The following is a 19,512-nucleotide window of genomic DNA, read 5'->3' as shown; positions in this document are numbered from 1 at the left end:
AGTTCTTGAAATGTAGCTGGCTTACCTGTGTTTCCAGGATTTGTATTCCTAAAATGCCCTTTAAGGGTTTTCTACTTTAGTTTTTCATGGAGGTACCTTGTGTTTCCAAAAGTTTGCTGACAAATCATTAGGTCTTCCCAACCTGGAACCTGTATAAACTCCTTTTACAAAAGACAACACAATACACAACTCTTCTCTAGTGTGGAGAGATAATGTGTGACTCCCCAAAGGGTCTTGGCTAGTGAATCTGGGCCTCGCCAAAGGGTCTTGCTTGGCTAATGAACTTGGGCCTCCTGAGGCTCTTTGATCAATCAGTCAGGCCCTCCAGAAGAGGTTTGGGGATATTGGAGTTTGCTAGATCCTCTAGAAGTGATATTTGTCATGTCCTGTATCACACAATGCTCAATACACATATGTACATTCAGTATTTTTGTGATAGGAACATAAGGTATTAAAGCAGAACATCCCTCCCAGGTGGGGCATCAAGGATGATTTCCTTTGTCAAATATAATTCTGTTCTTGAAAAACTATCTTTTAACCTGTGAATTGTATTACTACTCTTAGAGTTGTAGGGACTACCTTCCAGAAATAAATGATGGGATTTTTGACATCCAGGTCACAGAGTTTTCAAATGGCAGCCAGGGACTCCGTGACAGCTTTTTTTAAAACTCAGATCTATTTTGTTAATTACTATATCTGATATTTACTCCTTTTAAGGAAGGATTCCCTCAGGATGGCTGGGTGGCGCAGTGGATAGAGTACTGGCCCTGGAGTCAGGAGGACCTGAGTTCAAATCTGACCTCAGATACTTAATAATTACCTAGCCACTTAACCCCATTGCCTTGCAAAAAAAAAAAGATTCCCTTAATGTGAATTTGCATTTTATATAAATGAGCATCTACAGAAGACTAAAAATTAAAACTTTTTTCTTTTTAAACAATCCTTGATGTCAGTAGTCTCCCTTAGAAAAATCACTTTAAGTACTTTGGACAGGTGCACACAAATAGTCATTACCACTCCAACCTCTTCCCCCCCCCCCCCCCCCGTGGGCACCCTCACACACACCCCTGTATTCCTCACCTTCCTCCAGATAGCATCTGTTTCCCTGACTCCAGAGTTGATCTCTGGGATCCATTCTCAATCTTGTTCCTCCCTTGTTTGCATGAAGAGCCCCATCTTCTCATCTGGCCTCCTTCCCTTCTCAAGGAAGTGGCAGGAAGGCCTTTGCTGGAGCAAAGGTTCCTTCTTTTGGATGCTGAGATCTAGGTGGATAAAATAGGATCTTTGAGTCCTCCAAACTGGATCATCAGTTATTTGAGTTGTTCTTACTCTTTCAGGCACCAGGTACATGAAAAAGAAGAATTCAAAGCTTTGAAAACATTAAATATCTTCTATCAAGCAGGCACTTCTAAGGCTGGAAATCCTGTTTTTTATTATGTCACACGAAGGTAAGGCTGCTACATTTTTGTTTCTATTACCTTGATTTTAAAAGTAAAACTACTTGTTGCTAACTTGAGATAGACTGTCAGCATCAGTGGTATTTATTTAAGGGGATTGCTTTTATCAAGAGTGGTTAGAGACCTGGCACTGAGCAAGTATATGAGTATCCCAGGATAAGACTTTACTTGGGAGATCATCAGAGAGAATTATCCCCACTTTGGACTTTGTCTTGTGTTTGTCTGATGATCCCTGCTTCTCCCCAGGGGTAGCATCTGAACTCATTAACCTTTTCCTGGGTCAGTCAGAATGTATGCACACTCATGTGGCATTGTTTGCTACCCTCAAACACCGCCCGACCATTATTTCCTTGTCCCCTTCTCCCAAACCACCATTTGTTTCATGCTTAATCCATGTGTGAGGCCCTCCCCTCTGCCAGACCTCAGGGATAGACAACAAGATTCCAGTAGAGGACACATTCATTGTGGCCAGAATATTTGGGCAGTATCTGAAAAACCTCTGTGGGGTACACAGTTACTTTCTGTGAAGTAGAAATTGAACATACAGAAAATGGGAATGTTACTGTGAAAAGATGATAGGTGAGATTGGTGGAAAAGGGAACTGCTGTCTGACTAGGGTACAAATCCTAGCCACCCAAGAGGTGAGGTTTGCCCAGGTTACCTCTCCCCACCCCCACCCACCCCCACCCACCCCCAGCCCAAAATGTGATCCTCCTAATGCCATCTGTACCACCTGCATCAAAAGCTGTTACTCTCTGGGACATTGACCTCTGTTAAACTGGGAGTGCTGGACTGGGAGGTCATGTGCATGAATGTCAGAGCTAAGAAGGTGATAGAAGGTGACCAAACCCATCTTTCCCCACCTTCTTGGTGTGTCCTGGGAAGCCTAGTGACTGAGTTATAAAGACCCCTCCTCAAAACCATTGCCCTCACACAGCCTAGCTTCATGGTGGTTATTTTGAGTTTGGGGAGAAGAGCAGAACATGGAAAGGAGGAGCTTGCCTACAACATTTCTAGACTTTTCCCCCTTTGATTTGGAAGAGACTTCCAGGGAAATCAAGTGCAGCCTATATTGGAATTTCTGGAATCCTCTCATAGCTTCATCTGTGGCACCAGTCCTCAGAATAATGTTTTAAATTATAAATATCAGAAGGAGTAATTTTTTTTCCTCATCTAGATTCATGAGCCCCTGAAATCCTGGAGGAAGGGGGACTTGATTAAGGGTCCATGGTTAAAACCTCCATTCTAAATCATTTTTCCATTATTCATTCAACCTTTGTTAAAGATTTGTGGTTAGGCCTACCTGCTGTTTGCCAAACCCATCTATCCTGTTTTAGATAGCTCTAATGGCGAGAAATTTTTTTCTTAATATCAAGCATAATTCTCTTTGGCCAAGAACTGAAACATGGAAATCAATAAACCTCAAACAAGAGCTGTCACTCTCCCTGCCTTTTCAGGATTTCCTACCCCAGTTCATAGCATTTGTCCTGCCACCTTCCACTGGTCTTCTTCCCAGTGGATCCACCAGGTGTCTTGCTGCTCTCTTTAGGTTCTTCTCCTTATACCTCCTAGGATAAGGACTGGCCCTCTCTACCCAGGTGTTTTGCAATCAGACTTAAGGGCCCAGGCCAGACAGCAGACTGCCCAAAGCTGGGGGGTTCCACTCTGCAGTGGGCAGCATCATTGATGCTGGATGATATGGAGGGTTTCTGACTGAACTGGAGTCATTTAAGAATCTTCTCTGGCCCAAGATGACCAGCTGATGGATCTGTAAACTGACTCCTGAATCCAGCTATTGGCATTCCTTCCTCTGCCTGGAAACCCTAATTCCTTTCCTTGGTGGTTCCTTTATTGCTTTCTTGCTCCTCACTCCTGTCTGGCATGGTCTGAGCCCTCAAATTCTCCTTCCCCTTTACTCCTGGTAATGCATTGGGGAGAATTGTCAGAGATTTAGAGCAAAAAGGCATTTTAGAGATCTTCTGATCCAAATCTTTCATTTGATACCTGAGGATATAAGAATCTCATAAATAAAGACATTAGATTGATCTTGCCTTATTTTTAAACAACTTTGTTATGTTGTCTTTAGTTTTTTCATCACCAGAATGTCTCCTAGCATTTCTTCTCCGCTCCCCTCCCAAAGAGCTATAGCAAATAAGTATTTTAGATAAAGAAAAAAGAGGAAGAGGAGGGAAAAAGAAATCAGAAAAACCAATCCATCATAAAAAAAAGTCTGAAAAGTGATGTTCCATACCTGTGAACTTCCCACCTCTACAAAGGTCTCAGATGGTAGAGGTGTGGGGTAAAGCCAGGGTGTCTTCTATCTTTTCTTGGGGCTGTACTTGTTCATTATAATTTTGCAGCATTCACTTTTTAGTGTTTTGTGATTATATCTTATATTCTGCAAGAGCATTTGGTAATTATTGAAACACCATTAAACAGACTTACTCCCAAAAAAGGGGAAGGATTTATACATTTGTGCACAGCCATTTGAGTGACTGACCATTGAAGTAAATAAAGAGTTAGTGTCATAAAAGGGGGCTGTGTCCAAGGGAGGTGTCTGGATGTTGATCAGTCATTTTAATTGTGACTGACTCTCTGTGTCCCTATTTGGGGTTTTCTTGGCAAAGATACTGGTTGCGTTCACCATTTCCTTCTCCAGCTCATTTTACAGATGAGGAAACTGAGGCAAACTGGGTGATGTGACTTGCCCAGGGTCACACAACCAGTAGGTGTCTGAGGTTAGATTTGAACTCAGTTCTTCCTGGTTCTAGATCCAGTGCTCTGTCACACTGCCCTCAAATAAGGGAATAGCCCAGGACCACAGGATCCAGGACTGAAAGAGAACATGACTCCTGAAGGGCAGAGACTCTTTTGTGTACTGCTCCTTTTGCTTCCATAGACTTTAGCACTGTCACTTAGTAGGCACTTAATAAATTTGATCCCCCTTATTTGACTTTTGGGGACTCTGATTTTGATGTGTTTAGCCATCATTTAGTCCTAATTAGAAGAACTGGGATTTGAGCTCTAGATCTTTGACTCCACATCCAGCCCCGATACCATTACAGACACACTGGTATAAATCAGCTTTTAATTACTCTGGCAAAAACTAGCAGTGCCTCTTGTGAGGAATCATCAGTATGGTTATCTTTTTGTAAATCTCTATTTTCCTATTCTGAATTTGCAAAAAAAGAGCCCTCTGCTCTTAGAGGTGGTGATAAGGGAACCCTCCCTGTCCGTAGCAGAGGGCAAGGTCTTGGTGATGAGTGAGCTGGTTGAGGTCCCTTCCTCTACCACTGGCTCCCTGAGACCTCATGGGGCTGGCTCTTTAGGAGTGCCCATCTCAAAGGCCACATGAGATATGTGTGTTGGATGTTTAGTAAACCTTAAATGCCAGGATATCAAGGGCTGAAGCCCGCTATGGATTGCATTCCTGCCCAGGTCACTGAGCTCCCTTTGGGGCATTCTGAAAAGGTTTTTCTTTCTGAGATTGCCAGAATTAAAGTATTAATGCAAGTGTGAGTGTGTCTACACACACACACACACACACACACAAAAGTTAAAAATGTTATTTACTAAGTGTGGCAACTCTAAAAATTTCTTCTCTTTTTCTGCCCTTATTTGAGATTGGGCTCAGTTTTATAAACCTGAAGAGAATCAACATCTGGTTTGTGATTGCTTTTTAAATTTTATTCAAGGCAATTGTGTTAAGTGACTTGCCCAAGGTCACACAACTTAGGCAATTATTAAGTGTCTGAGGCCAGATTTGAACTCAGGTCCTCCTGACCCCAGGGCTGGTGCTCTGTCCACTATGCCACCTAGCTGCCCCCTTTTAATGGAAAACCATAAAAGGGAAAAAAGGAAGGGATTTTCCCACCCATTCACCAAGCATTTATTGAGTAAATACTGTGTACAAGCTACCAAGTTACTTAACTTCCAGAAAAAAACCACGATATTAAAAGAGCATTAATTAAAGTATGGTGATGGTAATTCTTCAATAATTGAGATGTAATGTGGATGAACGCTTTCCTTTTTGTAGTAGAGGACAATGAATGGACAGAATTCAGAAAGTTCATTTCATTAACCTATAAAGCAATAGGCAAGGCAACAAATGGAGGGAAAAAAAATGGAAAGTCATCCATTAGCTTGTGAGTAGGACTGCTGTTGGACTGGCTTTGATTCTGACTTGAAGATGACCCCTGGGAAAGCCTGATATTCTGGATCATGGCATCTGTTTGACTTGTAGCTTAAGTTAGAGTGGTACTCTTAATGGACAGTACAAGCAGTAAGCTGAGCAACCACAGTGGATACCCCTTCTTCTTTCCTGTTTCAACATGATTCAAATGAATGCCAACACTTATTTTCTTTTTTTAAACATTTTTAAAATTTATTGATTAAAAATAGCAATTATAAACACAAATAGGTTAAGATAAATGACAGGTTTTTATGAAATTATTTAAAAATATTTCCCCCAATTACATGTAAAATTCATTTTTAACATTTGTTCTTTAAAATTTTGAGTTCCAAATTCCTCAATTCTTTTCCTCCCCACTAATTGGGAAAGCAAGCAATTTGATATAGGTTATACATGTTCAGTCATGCAAAACATATTTCCAGTATTAGGCATATTTTTAAAAAAACCACAGACCAAAAAGAAATTTCCCAGAGAAATAAAGTTTAAAAAGTTTACTTTGATCTATATTCTGAATCTATCAAGTTGTTTCTCTGAAGGTGGATAGCATTTTTTTTATCATTTTATTGCTAAGAATAGTTGCAGCACACAATTTTCATTATACAATATTGCTGTTTCTATGTTACAGTGCTCTCCTAGTTCTTCTCATCTCAGTTTTTCTGAGAGCATCCTATTTTTCATTTTTCATATACATATATATATATATATATATATTTTTTAGGTTTTTTTTGCAAGGCAAATGGGGTTAAGTGGCTTGCCCAAGGCCACACAGCTAAGTAATTATTGTCTGAGACCGGATTTGAACCCAGGTACTCCTGACTCCAAGGCTGGTGCTTTATCCACTACGCCACCTATTTTTCATATATATTAGTATTTCATCACAATCATGCACCACAGCATGTTCAACAATTCCCTCTATTTCCAACGCTTTGCTAAACTAAAAGATCAACATTCACTTTCTAAGAGCCTACAAAGAAAGTATACCAGATCTCAGTTCCCTTAAAAGTGCTGCTGAAGCTCAATAGAGAGAGTATAGAGTTAGAATTAGAACCCAAGTCCTTTGATTCCTATTCCAATATTCCTTATTAAGAGACTGGTGGTCCAGGCAGGAGAAAAAGGTAAAGATTAAGAAACCTGATTATTGGGTCTTTGGTTAAAATAAAGAAGAAGAATTGACTTTATTTCAACATTGTTAAAAGTGACAATCTGCCTCTTTGGTGGAATGCAGAACTATGTCTATTTTCTTAGAATATTTTTAAGGTTGTAGTTAGAACTAAAGGATTGAGTTGGTTTCTTTACCCGTTGATATTTTATTTTTCCTTTGAAGATTAGGAACAAGATGTCCTTTGTATCCTTCACTGGTGTGTCTGACTTCTCGTTCCTTCCCAAGCTATTTAAATATCGACTAGCTGGTGATGCAGGGGATCTCCTTTTGTACAGAAAACCCTCCAGTTAGGATGCTTTGCTTATTTTTCTCTTACATGGTATTTTCCAGAGCCATGGTATCAACAGTGGACATGAAGCCAGAAAATACCAATTTATTAAAAAGACAGTGAATTTCCCTTTGTTAATTTCTGGAGCCATTTGCTGAAGAGTCCTTAGGGAAGAATCTTTATATGGACTCTTAGTAGGAAAATACCCTAAAGTTGGTTGTCACTTTTACTAGTGTAAGAGAAAAAAAGATCAAATCTACATATTTTAAGGGACAAACCTAGTTTATATTTTTTGGTAAGATTGATATACTATCATAGTTGTTTCAGATTTTGAGAGTGATTCAGGAACATTCATGCCAAAGTTAACTGTTAATGTAACTAATGAATAGAACCTTTTGGAAAATGAATCCAGGCTTTTTAATGTGCCATTCTTAGGGTGATTCTTTCCTCTCTCTCTCTTTTTTTTTGCATATCACCCCACTTAAGAGTTTCCAGATTAAGACAATTATCGCAATTCTTTTTTTTTTCCTCCAGAGAATGTTTAAGAGAGAGGGAGACCTGAGTCAGTTCCTTTCTTAGGAATGGCTTCAACCAGGAAATGAAATGAATTGTGTTTGCACAGGCATCCTCACAACATTGGAAAACATTTTAACATTGGTTGTCTTGGTGTTAACATGACAAAGACATTTCTGAAATACATTCAAATACAAGTCAATGCATGTTTCTGCCTTAAACTTTTGCTTTTCTTTGTTACTTTTCTTGTAAAACACTCTGACTTAGCAAGTGCTTTCCAAGCTTAATTCAGTTCAATTTAGGTATCATTTTATTTCACTGCTGTAATTGCAATTAAATGAAATTTGCATGTAAAATTACATGTAAAAACAATTTTGACATTCTTTTTTCCTCCTAAATTTTGAGTTTCAAATTCCCTCCTCCTCTGCCCTTTCCCCTATTGAGAAGACAAGAATTTGACATAGGTTATACATATGTAGTCAAACAAAACACATTTTCATGTAAGTCATGCTGTGAAAGAAAACACAGATGAAAAAGAAAAGTATCTTCAATCAGTATTCAGGCTCCACCAATTCTTTCTCTGGAAATGGTCAGTACTTTTTATCATAAATCCTTAAGACTTGTCTTGGATTACTGTTGTCAGCAAACATTTGAGTAAGAACCCCCCCCTCTGTACAGAGCATTTTTTTAGGTCCTCTGGGGAGTGGGTGGGTGGGGATGATAATGATAAACTAGTGCTTCCGGATGATCGCAGCTACCTTTATTTTTAAGGTTTTCAAAAATTTCTTCATTATAATCCTGAGGTATATAGTACACTTTTTGTATTTGAAGAAACTGAGACTCCAAGAAATACAGGAAATTATGCACAACCTCATAGCTAGTGAGCATCAAGTAGAGAACAATGGAGAGAAGAGCCACTGGATCCCCTGGCCTTTGGGACCTAGATAGGAGACAATTTTAGCTTTGAATGGGTCCGATGCTAGATGACAGAGCTTTTTAGCCCTTTCAAGGGCTTAGAAGTAGAAGATACTGGGATCTTCTGCCTATGGCTAGTTGAAATTTCTTTGCTAAGAACAGAGTAGACTCTGCTCTTTCCTAGCATGTATTTATAGCAACCAAAGGCATGGTAGTCGTTTTACCTGAGCCACTGCTCTGCCACCTCTCCCCCCCCCCCCCCCAAGAGGTCCCAGTCTCTTAGATCACCAGTCCTAAGACAAGAGTGGGTCATGAACCCTGGACTACACAAACTTGGTAGCAGGGAGGTAAAGACAATAAATAAGTCTTTGGGGAATCTGCAGTAAACTGCATTTTTTGGTCTGGGCTTTAAGGAATCCTAGGCTCCTTGCTATTTATTGCTCTCTCAGAGAACATTAATAGACTTGGGTTTCAGGATCTCAATAACTTGGTGATAAAGAAGCTTGATCTATTAATAAATTGCAGTTTTAGAATAAACATCAGAACATCCTGGGGCCCTTGCATTGATTTATTTAAAGTATTCAGTTAAAACAATCCATCAAACATGAAAGTTTTGGAAGGAAATTTTTATTAGAAAATGAATTTGCTTCCTCTTTACCATTTTTCTTAGTGATGCTAATGTCACCTTTTACTTTAAATTCCCTCACAAGATTTTGCTACAAAATTGCCAGCATATTCGTCAGTAATATAAGAAGTTCTTTGCTCTACCCAGCATCATCATAGTTTTTCAAGGAAATGTCCTTGTAATTAATGGTTTGTTGCCTTTTTGTAAACATAGTTGGTTACCCATAAAAACTATGTCATTCATTTTTTTTTTTTTTGCAAGGTAAACAGGGTTAAGTGGCTTGCCCAAGGCCACACAGCTAGGTAATTATTAAGTGTCTGAGACCGGATTTGAACCCAGGTACTCCTGGACTCCAGGGCCGGTGCTCTACCCACTGCACCACCTAGCTGCCCACATTCATTTTTCTTGATACCAAAGATTATCTATGGGAATATGTCCAGATGATATAAAGGTCAACATTTTAAACTAATGCTTTGTTTCATATGGGCAACAATTGAACTTTTTGATCAGTGTAGATTCCAGTATAATGTAGATTCCTCCCCATATATAATTTTTGCTACATAATCTGTCATTTGTTTTGAAAAATTGCTTTTGTTGTGCTGTAACCATCAACACCGTTGTCAAAACAAAAATCAAAAGCTTATACAACAAAGTTATCCAGAACAAGTTTAAGGACTGGGTCAGCTAGGTGGCGCAGTGGATAGAGCACCGGCCCTGGAGCAGGAGTCCCTGAATTCAAATGTGACCTCAGACACTTAATAATTACCTAGCTGTGTGGCCTTGGGCAAGCCACTTAACCCCATTGCCTTATAATAATAATAATAATAAAAAAAAAAGTTTAAGGACCAAGGAACCTCATTTGGGGGTCATGCAAGACCTGGCAGCTTCTACTTTAAATGAAGAAATGTCTTGAAATGCTACAATATTCCAAAGTACAGAAGATAAGGGCTTATGATAAAAAAAAGCTTTTTCTACAAAAACAGTATGGGGGGTGGTTGGGGGATGGAATTTTAAGGGAATCAAGCACTTTGAAGCATTTCTAATGATAAAACAAATTAGGTTAAAATTTTAAAGCAGACACAAAAGGGAAGTGAAAACCTAGGGTAGAAGCTTAATTTGAGCAGTTGGAATGGACTGTTTGAATATGCACCAATGACAAATATTCTGATGAGAGAAAAAGAAATAGAACTTTAATGTCTTCAAAGGGAATTAGGGGAGCTAAATAAATTAAGCAGGACCTGGGACTGGATGGGTTCTGTTCTAAGGAAAAGAGAAAGGAGGGTTACCTCTTTGTAGAAAGGTACAGATAATTGAGGTGTGTGAGAAGAGTACACAAATATGGACAAAGCAATGGGTGAATGGACATCCAGTGGACTGTGTTCTTATCTCAAAGGAAGATTGAACACAAACACTCACACACAAAGAATTTAGTAGAGAAATACATGGAACTCAAAAAGTAAAATAGGTGGAGGGGGCAGTGGTGGTTAAGAAGGGAAGGAAGAGGGGCAGCTAGGTGGTGCAGTGGATAAAGCACCGGCCTTGGAGTCAGGAGTACCTGGGTTCAAATCCGGTTTCAGACACTTAATAATTACCTGGCTGTGTGGCCTTAGGCAAGCCACTTAACCCCGTTTGCCTTACAAAAAAAAAAAAAAAAGAAGGGAAGGAAGAAGCAAAATAAACCTGGACTTGTGTGTGGGATTGAACACATACATATATGTGCGTGCTCGCGCTCTCTCTCTCTCTCTCTCTCTCTCTCTCTCTCTCTCTCTCTCTCTCTCCCCCCCCCCCCCCCTCGTCTTTCTGATTCTGGCTGTTTTCTGTCTTTTTGTCTCTGTCTCATTCTCTTTGTCTCTCTGTTTCCCTTTTTTTCTGTCTTTCTGGCTCTCTCTCTCCCTTTCTCCCCCACCCCCACCCCCCATTCCAGTTGAATGCTGCTTAATGTAATAAGCATGGAAAATGGTCATTCCTACGTAGAAGAAATTTTATTTTTAAAGCAGACACTAAAAACCCCTATCAAACATTGAATCTCATAGCTAAGGTTCTTTTCTCTTACATAAAAAGAATTTATTAAACACCCATCATGGGACAGACACTGTAACAAATACTTTATAAATATTTTTACTTTTGATCCTCTATCAATTCTAGAAAGTATATACTTTTAATGTTCCCATTTGACATTTGACAAAACTGAGGTGAACTGCAGTCAAATTTGAACACTATTCTAAGCTCGATCTGCTCAGTCTACAAGTCGATTTACTACACTACAAAGATTGGTTGAGCCAGAAACCAGACTACAAGGGGTCCTCAGAGGCCAAGAAGAAATGTGGGTTGGTGCTTTTAAGTCAAATGAAGTAAGAAAAAATTCTTTTCTTGGTCACTTCCTTTGTTTGGCTTTAGCATAAGAAACCTTTTGTGGTGTTCAGTGACTAAGTGTTAAAAGTTTGTAACTATGGTGCCTTTAGATTTGTGCTAGATTGCATAGAAGCCCCAGATAATTATAGCAGTTGAAGGTTTCGTTGGCAGAAAGTTCTTTCCCGTTAGGCTTCTATGTTCTGATCTCCTTCGTGTGTGTGTATGTGTGTTTTCAGTCTCTTGGTGAAAAATCATCCTTCAATACTTAAGCAATTGAACCCTTCCAGAAATATTTGTATAGTTTAGAACCATGGCTAGGGACAACAGCTTGATTGTAAACATGAGAGAGACAGTATTTACTGGTGCTAAGTAGGCCTTCCCATAGATATCCTCAGAACAGATCAAAAAACCTTAGTTAGGCTTGGGGTAAAGTGATGAGGTTTTTTTTTTTTTAAACAATCAAAAAGTTTAGTTCTGTACTCAACTCCTCATTGGAAGGATGATTCTGGATCCTCACCTGATCATTTATGACTTTTTCGTGGCAGATTTTGTCTTTTTTGTTTTTGTTATTCTAAGCTTAATAAACATGAATAAATCAGAATATTTCCATATATGATCTAGAATGAATAAGAGAAAAAGATGATCATATGTGAGACCACAGATCTCTTGTTATCAAAGGACATGTTTCTGAATATAAAAATTTTATACCTTAGTTCCAAAATCATCCTGAATGTCTGACCTCCCATTGTTTTCTATGTCTTTCTTAAATACCTTAATACTCGTTTTATTCCTTTTATTTGTATTGCTATTACTAATTTCCCTTATTTTTTTTCCTCATCCAAAATTTTATAAGCTCTCTTTATCAAGCAAACAAAGCTATATTTCATGCTTCACTCCTAGGTTATCATACCTCCATCAGGAGGTCTGGACATCAAGGTCCCTACCTTGGTATTCCCACTTGTTTATTCCATTGGTCAGAAGTCTTCCTAAATTGTTTTTCTATATCATGTGGCCTTTTTAATTAGTTGACCTCCTAAATCTGTTCACTTCTCCGATTCAGTTAGGTCATTTATTTTTGAAGGATTTAAGAAAAGATATAAGTTCTTGGATTGGAAAGGAATTTTGTTCTTCTGAGAGTTCAGACCTTTTCTTCCATTTTAGATTTTAGCAGCTACTTAGAGATCCTCATGCCCTGGGAAATAAGCATCTTGGTTTCCTTATTTCAAAGTATTAATAATGACTATGCATTTTAGGTTATAGTGTACCCCAAATTAGTTCAAATAGTTAGGGAAGATGAGAGAGAGAGAGAGAGAGAGAGAGGGAGAGAGAGAGAGAGAGAGAGAGACACCATATATATCAAGGTATGTATACAGGATGTGATATATATATATATACATACATACATACATCAGGGTGTATATATATGTGTGTATTTATATCACTCACATACCCACCTCTTGATTAACTCTGTGATATATTAGGTTTGTCTGTTTTGACCTTTTTTGTGGAGTGATGTTTCTATAAAGTTGTTTATTCTTAAAGGCTTCAATTTAGATTACACCTTTCAGAGTGTAAAACAAACTAATTTGTCTGACACATTAACACTGCAACCTCATTTTCTTTTTGCTCAAACACTTCTAAAATGCCTCCACATCACAAACAACATATCCTTTTCTTGCTGGGGAGCATTTTTGGAGGTAACATTACTTTGCAGGAATTGGTTCCCTCTGCAACTTCTGTGTGATAATTTACTAAGAAGATTTTGTTTTTTTATATTTTTTTATGAAATGTGCTAAAAATGGAAACCTTTAGACTAGCTTTTCCCCTGTATTCTTTTTTTTTTTGTGGTCCCCTTTCTGTCTTTTGTTCTTTTTACAACTTTCTCTCTTCTTTCTGAACGGTTGGACTTTTTATAATGAAAGGGAACTTTGTGAAAAACTCAACAGAACCAGTCGGTCTAGGAACATCTGGCCTTGGTGATCAATTTCCATTCCGTCCATCCTTTTTCCTTCTGTTCATTCAGGATGAATAAGGTTGGACCTGCTCCTTCACCACCAGGCTGAGGACAATCTTGCACTGCTCGGGCTGCCTTGTCAGCATTGTGCCTTGAAGATTTGAGACAGTGGATAAAAGAAGACAAAATCAGTGTCCACAGGGGTGCCTAAAGTGGCTTTATCCCCATATACATAAATTCACACACACTATGTGTGTGTTGTGTTTATAGATAGACAGATAGATGTGTATATATTTATATGTATATATGTATTTATGTATGTATTGGCTCAGCCATTATTTTATGCCATGCTAAGTTAAGTGTTTCATTTTTCCAGCTTCATAATATCATAAAATTTAGATTGAAAGGTCAAGTAGTGCAATTCATTTTCATCAATAAGAAAGCTGTGGCCCAGAGGGATTGAATGACCTGCTCTCAGGTTGACTCGTCTTCCCCTCCCCCTTCTCCTTCATTAATCTCTTGGCATATAGTTCTTGCCTTCTAGCTGATGATGTCCTATATGTTCATTCTCCTGTGCAATTCTTGCTTTTCATGGGTTGCAGCCTGTTCAAACCTAGTGTGCGATCCCTATTACATGACTCTCCCTTACCCCCCTCCAGCCCTTTGCAGACCGATATTTTATGACTCAATCATAACCAATCACTGCAATCTCTCCATCAATCAGTAAACATTTCTTGAGCTCCTACTTTGTGCCCAACACTCTGTGAAGTGCTAGTGATACCGAAAGAACAAAAAGTTGGTTCCTGCTCTCCCCATACAATAGGAGAGATAGTAGGCAAACAAATACATACCAATAAGCCACATCTGGGAGGAGGAAATAATTCACAGAGTAAGAGGACTCAGGAAGGCTTCCTGTAGGAAACAGGTTTTTATTTGGGATTTGAAAGAACTCCAGGTATGCCTGGAGCAGAGAGATGAGAGTTTCTGATTCATGGAAGATCCAGGAAATCCATAGGGCAGCTGGGTGGTACAATAAGTAGAGTACCAGCCCTGAGGTCGGTCAGGAGGACCTGAGTTCAAACAGGAACTCAGACACCTTACATGTGACCTTGAGTAATCACTTCACCCTGATTGCCTGGCATCCAGTGCCATCTCCAGTTATCCTGATTCATATCTGACCACTGAACCCAGATGACTCTGGAAGAGAAGGTGAGTTTTATGACTTAGCATGCACCCCCCCCCAGTCAAATACAGTTCACATGCATATCATGCTATCACCTCCCTGATGTCATGGTGTTCTTCAAGAACAGAGGACAAATATCATCATGATCATCAGGAGACCCATGTCACTGAATCCAAGAGTATGTGTTGAGAAGTGAGCTATTAGAAGACTAAGGCAGGAAGATCTGGGAGCAGAGCATCTGTATTAGCTCTTAGAGGCTATAATAAGGAGTCCTGGGTGTTTATTGAGTGGGGGATGGGGTGGGGAAGGGAAAAAGGGATGTTCAGACCTCTGCTTTAGGGAATTTACTGGTGTGAGTAGAGACTTGAGACAAGCAGACCCACCAGCAGGGGGGATGAGGGTCTGTACCTGGTCAGGGACTGACTGTCAGGAGAGAAGAGGCGTATTCTTGAGACACTGCAAAGATAATATTGATAGGACTGAGGTACAGACTGGATATGGATGATGATGATGATGAGAGAGAGAGAGGGAGGGAGGGAGGGAGGGAGGATTATAACTGGAAGAGTCTTGTTGGTTAGGAGGTGCAGAGGAGTCAGAAAGACCTGAATTCTAATATGGACTTAGACACATGAACTGAGTGACCCTGGGCAAGTCCCTTAACCTCTCTTTGTAAAATGTGGATAATAACAGTACCTACTTCCCAGTGTTTGTAAGTAATTTGTAAACCTTAGAGCAATATATAAATGCTTTTTGTTACTAGATAGCTCAGTGGAAAGTGGGTTGAATGTTGGGCCTGAAGAGAGGGAGTTCACCTGTCCTCTTTTGTGATCTTGGACTAAGACATTGTACTTCTCTTTGCCTCAGTTTTCTCAGCTGTAAATGGGAATAACAGTACCTATCTCTCAGGGTTGTTGTAAGGATTAATGAGTTAATAGTTATAAAGAGTTTAACATAATGCCTAGCATAAATTTAAAGCTATGATGATGATGATGATGATGATGATGATGATTAGCATCATCATCATCATCATCATCATCATCATCATCATCAGGCAAAAAACTGGGATCATCTAAAAGAGCTGTTCATTTTCAGTTCTTTTTTGTTTTTTTTTTTTTTACAAGGCAATGGGGTTAAGTGGCTTGCGTAAGGCCACACAGATAATTATTAAGTGTCTGAGGCCACATTTGAACTCAGGTGCTCCTGACTCCAGGGCTGGTGCTCTATCCACTGCACCACCTAGCTGCCTCTGTTTATTTTCCTCTTGTTCCCTTCTGTACCCAATAAAAAACAAAAACAAGAAAACATGGGAATATCATAGGAAACAGCTGGCAGGAAGCAGGTGAAGCACCTCCTCTCTAGAGAATCCTTCTGTCATTTAATCTCTGCCTTCGTTGTGGCAAAATGCATTGTTTTGAATATGTTTTTCCCCATTTAGCACCTTGTTTAATGTTATTAGAAAAGCATACTGTTATATCTTTCAAGGAATCTCCTGGGTTCCGCCTGATGAATGAGAGATCCTTCATGGCAGAAAAGCTTAAGGTGGCATTCTACTCTATTCACCTCATGTGCTTTTTTTCTGGTTAACTAAACAGTGGGTCCAGTGGAATTGTTAGTAGTATGGATGCCATGAAGGTGGCTGTCTGTAGTTGGGTCTGTGGCCAGTGCGCTTTGTCATCTGCCACCAGGGGGAGGAGTTGAGGTCCTGGGCAACTGCCCTTCTCCAGAGCATGGGCTTTGGAAGTCTGGTTCAGAGTGTGCCGGCAGCATGGAATCTGCCATGAAATACCATCTGGAAAAGAGGAACCTTTCCTCCTTGGACCTTCATGCCCTCACTGCTTAGATAGATTACTCTCATAAACATTTTATAGGAATTAATGTTCTTTTGGTTAACTTATTTTTAATGATAACAAATTGACAACCAGGATAAAAATAAAATTAGTTGCTTGTTAAAGGAGTTGTGGAATATGTTATTCCTGGTTTAGCTAGATGGGAAGAATTTGGAATTACTCTAAAATGTCCACACTCTTTGATCCAGATCCCACATATACTCAAATGGGGAGTGAGTGATGAAAAGATCTCATCTATGCCAAAATGTTCATAGGAACAACGAATTGGAAACAAAGTAGACACTTGGCAATTGAGGAATGGTGGGCGGCCAGGTGGTGCAGTGCATAGAGCACCGGCCCTGGAGTCAGGAGGACTTGAGTTCAAATCCAGCTTCAGACCTTGGGCAAGTGGTCTTGGGCGAGTCATTTAACCCCATTGCCTTGCAAAATCAAAAAAGAAAAGAATGGCAAGACAAATTGTGCCCAAACTTGAATGTAGTGGAATAGTACTGCTCTGTAAGAAGGAACTTGAATATTGAGAAGCTTTGAAAAGTTTAGATGAACTGATGCAAAATGAAGTAAGTAAAACCAGAAATATTGCATCCATAATAACTCTAATAATATAAATGGAAGGACCAACCCAAAACTAAACTGAATGCTCATTATCATGATCTACATTGGCCCATAAGAAAAAAAAAAAGAGATGGAAAAGATTACCTTCTTTTCATTGTAGGAACCAGGAAAGTACCTTGTGCCCACTGGAGGCTTAACTGATATGTTTTGGTGTTTTGTTGAGACTCTCTACCCCCCCCCCCTTCCCTAAAAGATGACTCTAGGAAGGATGGGAAGGGATATATTTGGAAATGCAGGTATTGTGAAAATAAAATACCAGTTTTCTTTAAAGTTCAATGAACAAAGATTTGTTTTTTTTTTCATGCCTTTGTTTGTTATCTTCTCCTCTTTTCAGTTCCCTGAAAAATGCATTCTGTAAGGCCTTCAACATTATGTTGTTACATGGCGGACCTCTTTCTATTCCTGCTTTAGAACAGATGCTCTTCCAGTCCTTGTTTTTTTCCCTGTTTTCAACATCAATAGGGCAGTTTGGAGGAGGAGGAGGGATAGGGTTGGGGGAAAGACAAAGTGTTCTGCTTTAGAAATAATGACTTTAAGATGGCTGTGGGATTCAGTGTTCTTTCTTTCATGTGTCTGTCTCCACTCATCTTCCACAGTCTCTTGTATCCGCTAAATTCTTAGTCTCTGAGGAAGTTAAAATCTCTATATTAGAGCAATGACCCTTTGTTAATGGGCAGTTGTTGTAATTGTTGTTTTTGTTTTTTATTCTCAATACTACCTTTGCCTCCCTGTGGGAAGCACTTGGCCATAGCCACCTTAGGCTTGTGGTGTGAAGGGAGTAGGTCAGTTTGGGGCCTGTGGAGTAGGAACTGAGTACATTGAATTGGCCTAGTAAAAAAGGTTTGAGTTAGTTAAGAGACCTTGGGAGTTTGCCAGGTTAGTAACTAGATAGAATTCTTTTGGATACACCTTTGAATATTTTGACCTGACTCCAAAAAGAAAAATCTAAAAATACTTTTTCCTTTTTAAATCCCTAACTTAGGAAAAAAGCTCTTGTGAGGAAGCATGACTAGTGGTAGAGAAAGGCCCTTAAACTGGCCCCCTGATGTGGTCTTGCCAGGGACTGCCTATGACTGGGTTCAGGACCACCTCATCAGTAAGGGAGACTATTGTTTTGTTAGATGAGGCCCTTGGGTGGGATGAGGGAGGAAGGAAGATGAATACAACTCATGAAACACCTAGGAGAAAGGGGGAATAACTAACCTTTAGTCCTTCCTTGGGGTCCACTGATGGCAGAGCACATAGAGAAAGCCCTGGGTCTGTTCAGTGGATGGTCACATGTGGAATAGGGATGGGGAGGGCCTGGCAGCAGCATATATCAAAATATCTGATTGTCAAGAAACCTGGGCTTGGAATCCCAAAGACCTCTATCCCAGGCTCACCTTTGAAGCCTAAGGCATGTAGCCTCTCTGAACCTTATTTTCCTTATCTGCAAATGAAAATCCAGAGGTTTGGAGTTTCACAACATTCTTCACAAGAAGTCAGAGGCAGGTAGTTTAAGAAAGTAATTTGTAAGACGCTACATAAATGGGAATAATTTCTCAGTCGTTCCTGGAGTGAATGCCCATCCTTCCAACCTAGCTTTAATTTGATGACCTTTGCCAGCTCGGCTTCCTCCTTGCCCTTTCCCCCAAAGACCACCACTGCCTTCCTTCAAATCTTTCTTGTTGCTCTGAGCATATCTCACACTCTCCTGGACCCACTCATGTCTCTTTATCTGCCCTTCTTAGATAGCAGACTCCTCAAAGAAAACAAATAGACTGCTCTTCTCATATTCCCCACTACCACACCTTCCAGGTAATACGTGACCGAGAAATGACTGTGGAATTGGGTTGAATCCTTATCCTAGAAATAAATAGAAGCTCTTTGTTGAATCTGAAGACTTTAAAAATCAACCCATCCTTGTCCTATCTTCTTGGAGCTAATGGCAGAATATTTGTTAACTGACATGTATGACATTGCCTTTCTTAAATAGATGCATTGGCATTATTCCTAAAAGGCATCAGTTTTCTTAATTATAGGCGCAATAGAAATAGTAAGCATTTAGTAAGCTCCTACTGAATGCCATTCAAAGAAAGACAAAAGATAGACCCAGCTTTAAAGACCCTCCCAGTCTAGTGGGGTGGACAACATGGAAACAGCTCTCTACAAAAAAGGGACCTAGTCACTAGAAGAACGACCCTCACTCTAAAGGGGATCAGGAAAGCCTTCAGGAGAAGCTGGGCTTGTAGATGCGCCTGGATGGGATCCAGGAGAGGGAGGTGAAGCCTGGAGGGGCTTCGTATGAAGAATAGCAAGGAAGTGGATTCAGTGAACCCCAGAGCATGCTGAGGTGGTCAGGTGTAGGAAGCCTGGGAATGGGCAGGTCGGGTCATGTGGGACTTTGGATGCCAGATGGAAAGTTTTCCATTTGTTCCTAAAGATAATAGGGA

The 19,512-nt window shown here is 39.8% G+C and overlaps 1 protein-coding gene and 1 long non-coding RNA gene across 22 annotated transcripts in view; one reads left to right on the top strand and one right to left on the bottom strand.

Annotated features, from left to right (window-relative positions):
* The window catches only part of LOC141488708 (uncharacterized), a 31,588-nt gene extending 27,645 nt beyond the window's left edge, over nt 1-3,943 (bottom strand). For all 5 annotated transcript variants that reach the window (XR_012468766.1, XR_012468767.1, XR_012468770.1 and 2 more), the window contains exons 1-2: nt 3,709-3,943; nt 1,081-1,262 (exon numbers count right to left, since the gene is read on the bottom strand). This is a non-coding gene — a long non-coding RNA (uncharacterized LOC141488708). The remainder of the gene's footprint in view (nt 1-1,080; nt 1,263-3,708) is intronic.
* Nucleotides 1-19,512, top strand: part of NF1 (neurofibromin 1) — a 251,200-nt gene that overhangs the window by 153,430 nt on the left and 78,258 nt on the right. For all 17 annotated transcript variants that reach the window (XM_074189002.1, XM_074189001.1, XM_074188998.1 and 14 more), the window contains one exon: nt 1,338-1,448. In XM_074189002.1, coding sequence (XP_074045103.1) covers nt 1,338-1,448 — 111 coding nt within the window. The remainder of the gene's footprint in view (nt 1-1,337; nt 1,449-19,512) is intronic.

Source organism: Macrotis lagotis, chromosome 5 (assembly GCF_037893015.1).
Source record: "Macrotis lagotis isolate mMagLag1 chromosome 5, bilby.v1.9.chrom.fasta, whole genome shotgun sequence".
Taxonomy (NCBI): domain Eukaryota; kingdom Metazoa; phylum Chordata; class Mammalia; order Peramelemorphia; family Peramelidae; genus Macrotis; species Macrotis lagotis.
The sequence above is the reverse complement of the archived record's forward strand: the minus strand, read 5'-3'. Positions and strand labels throughout refer to the sequence as shown.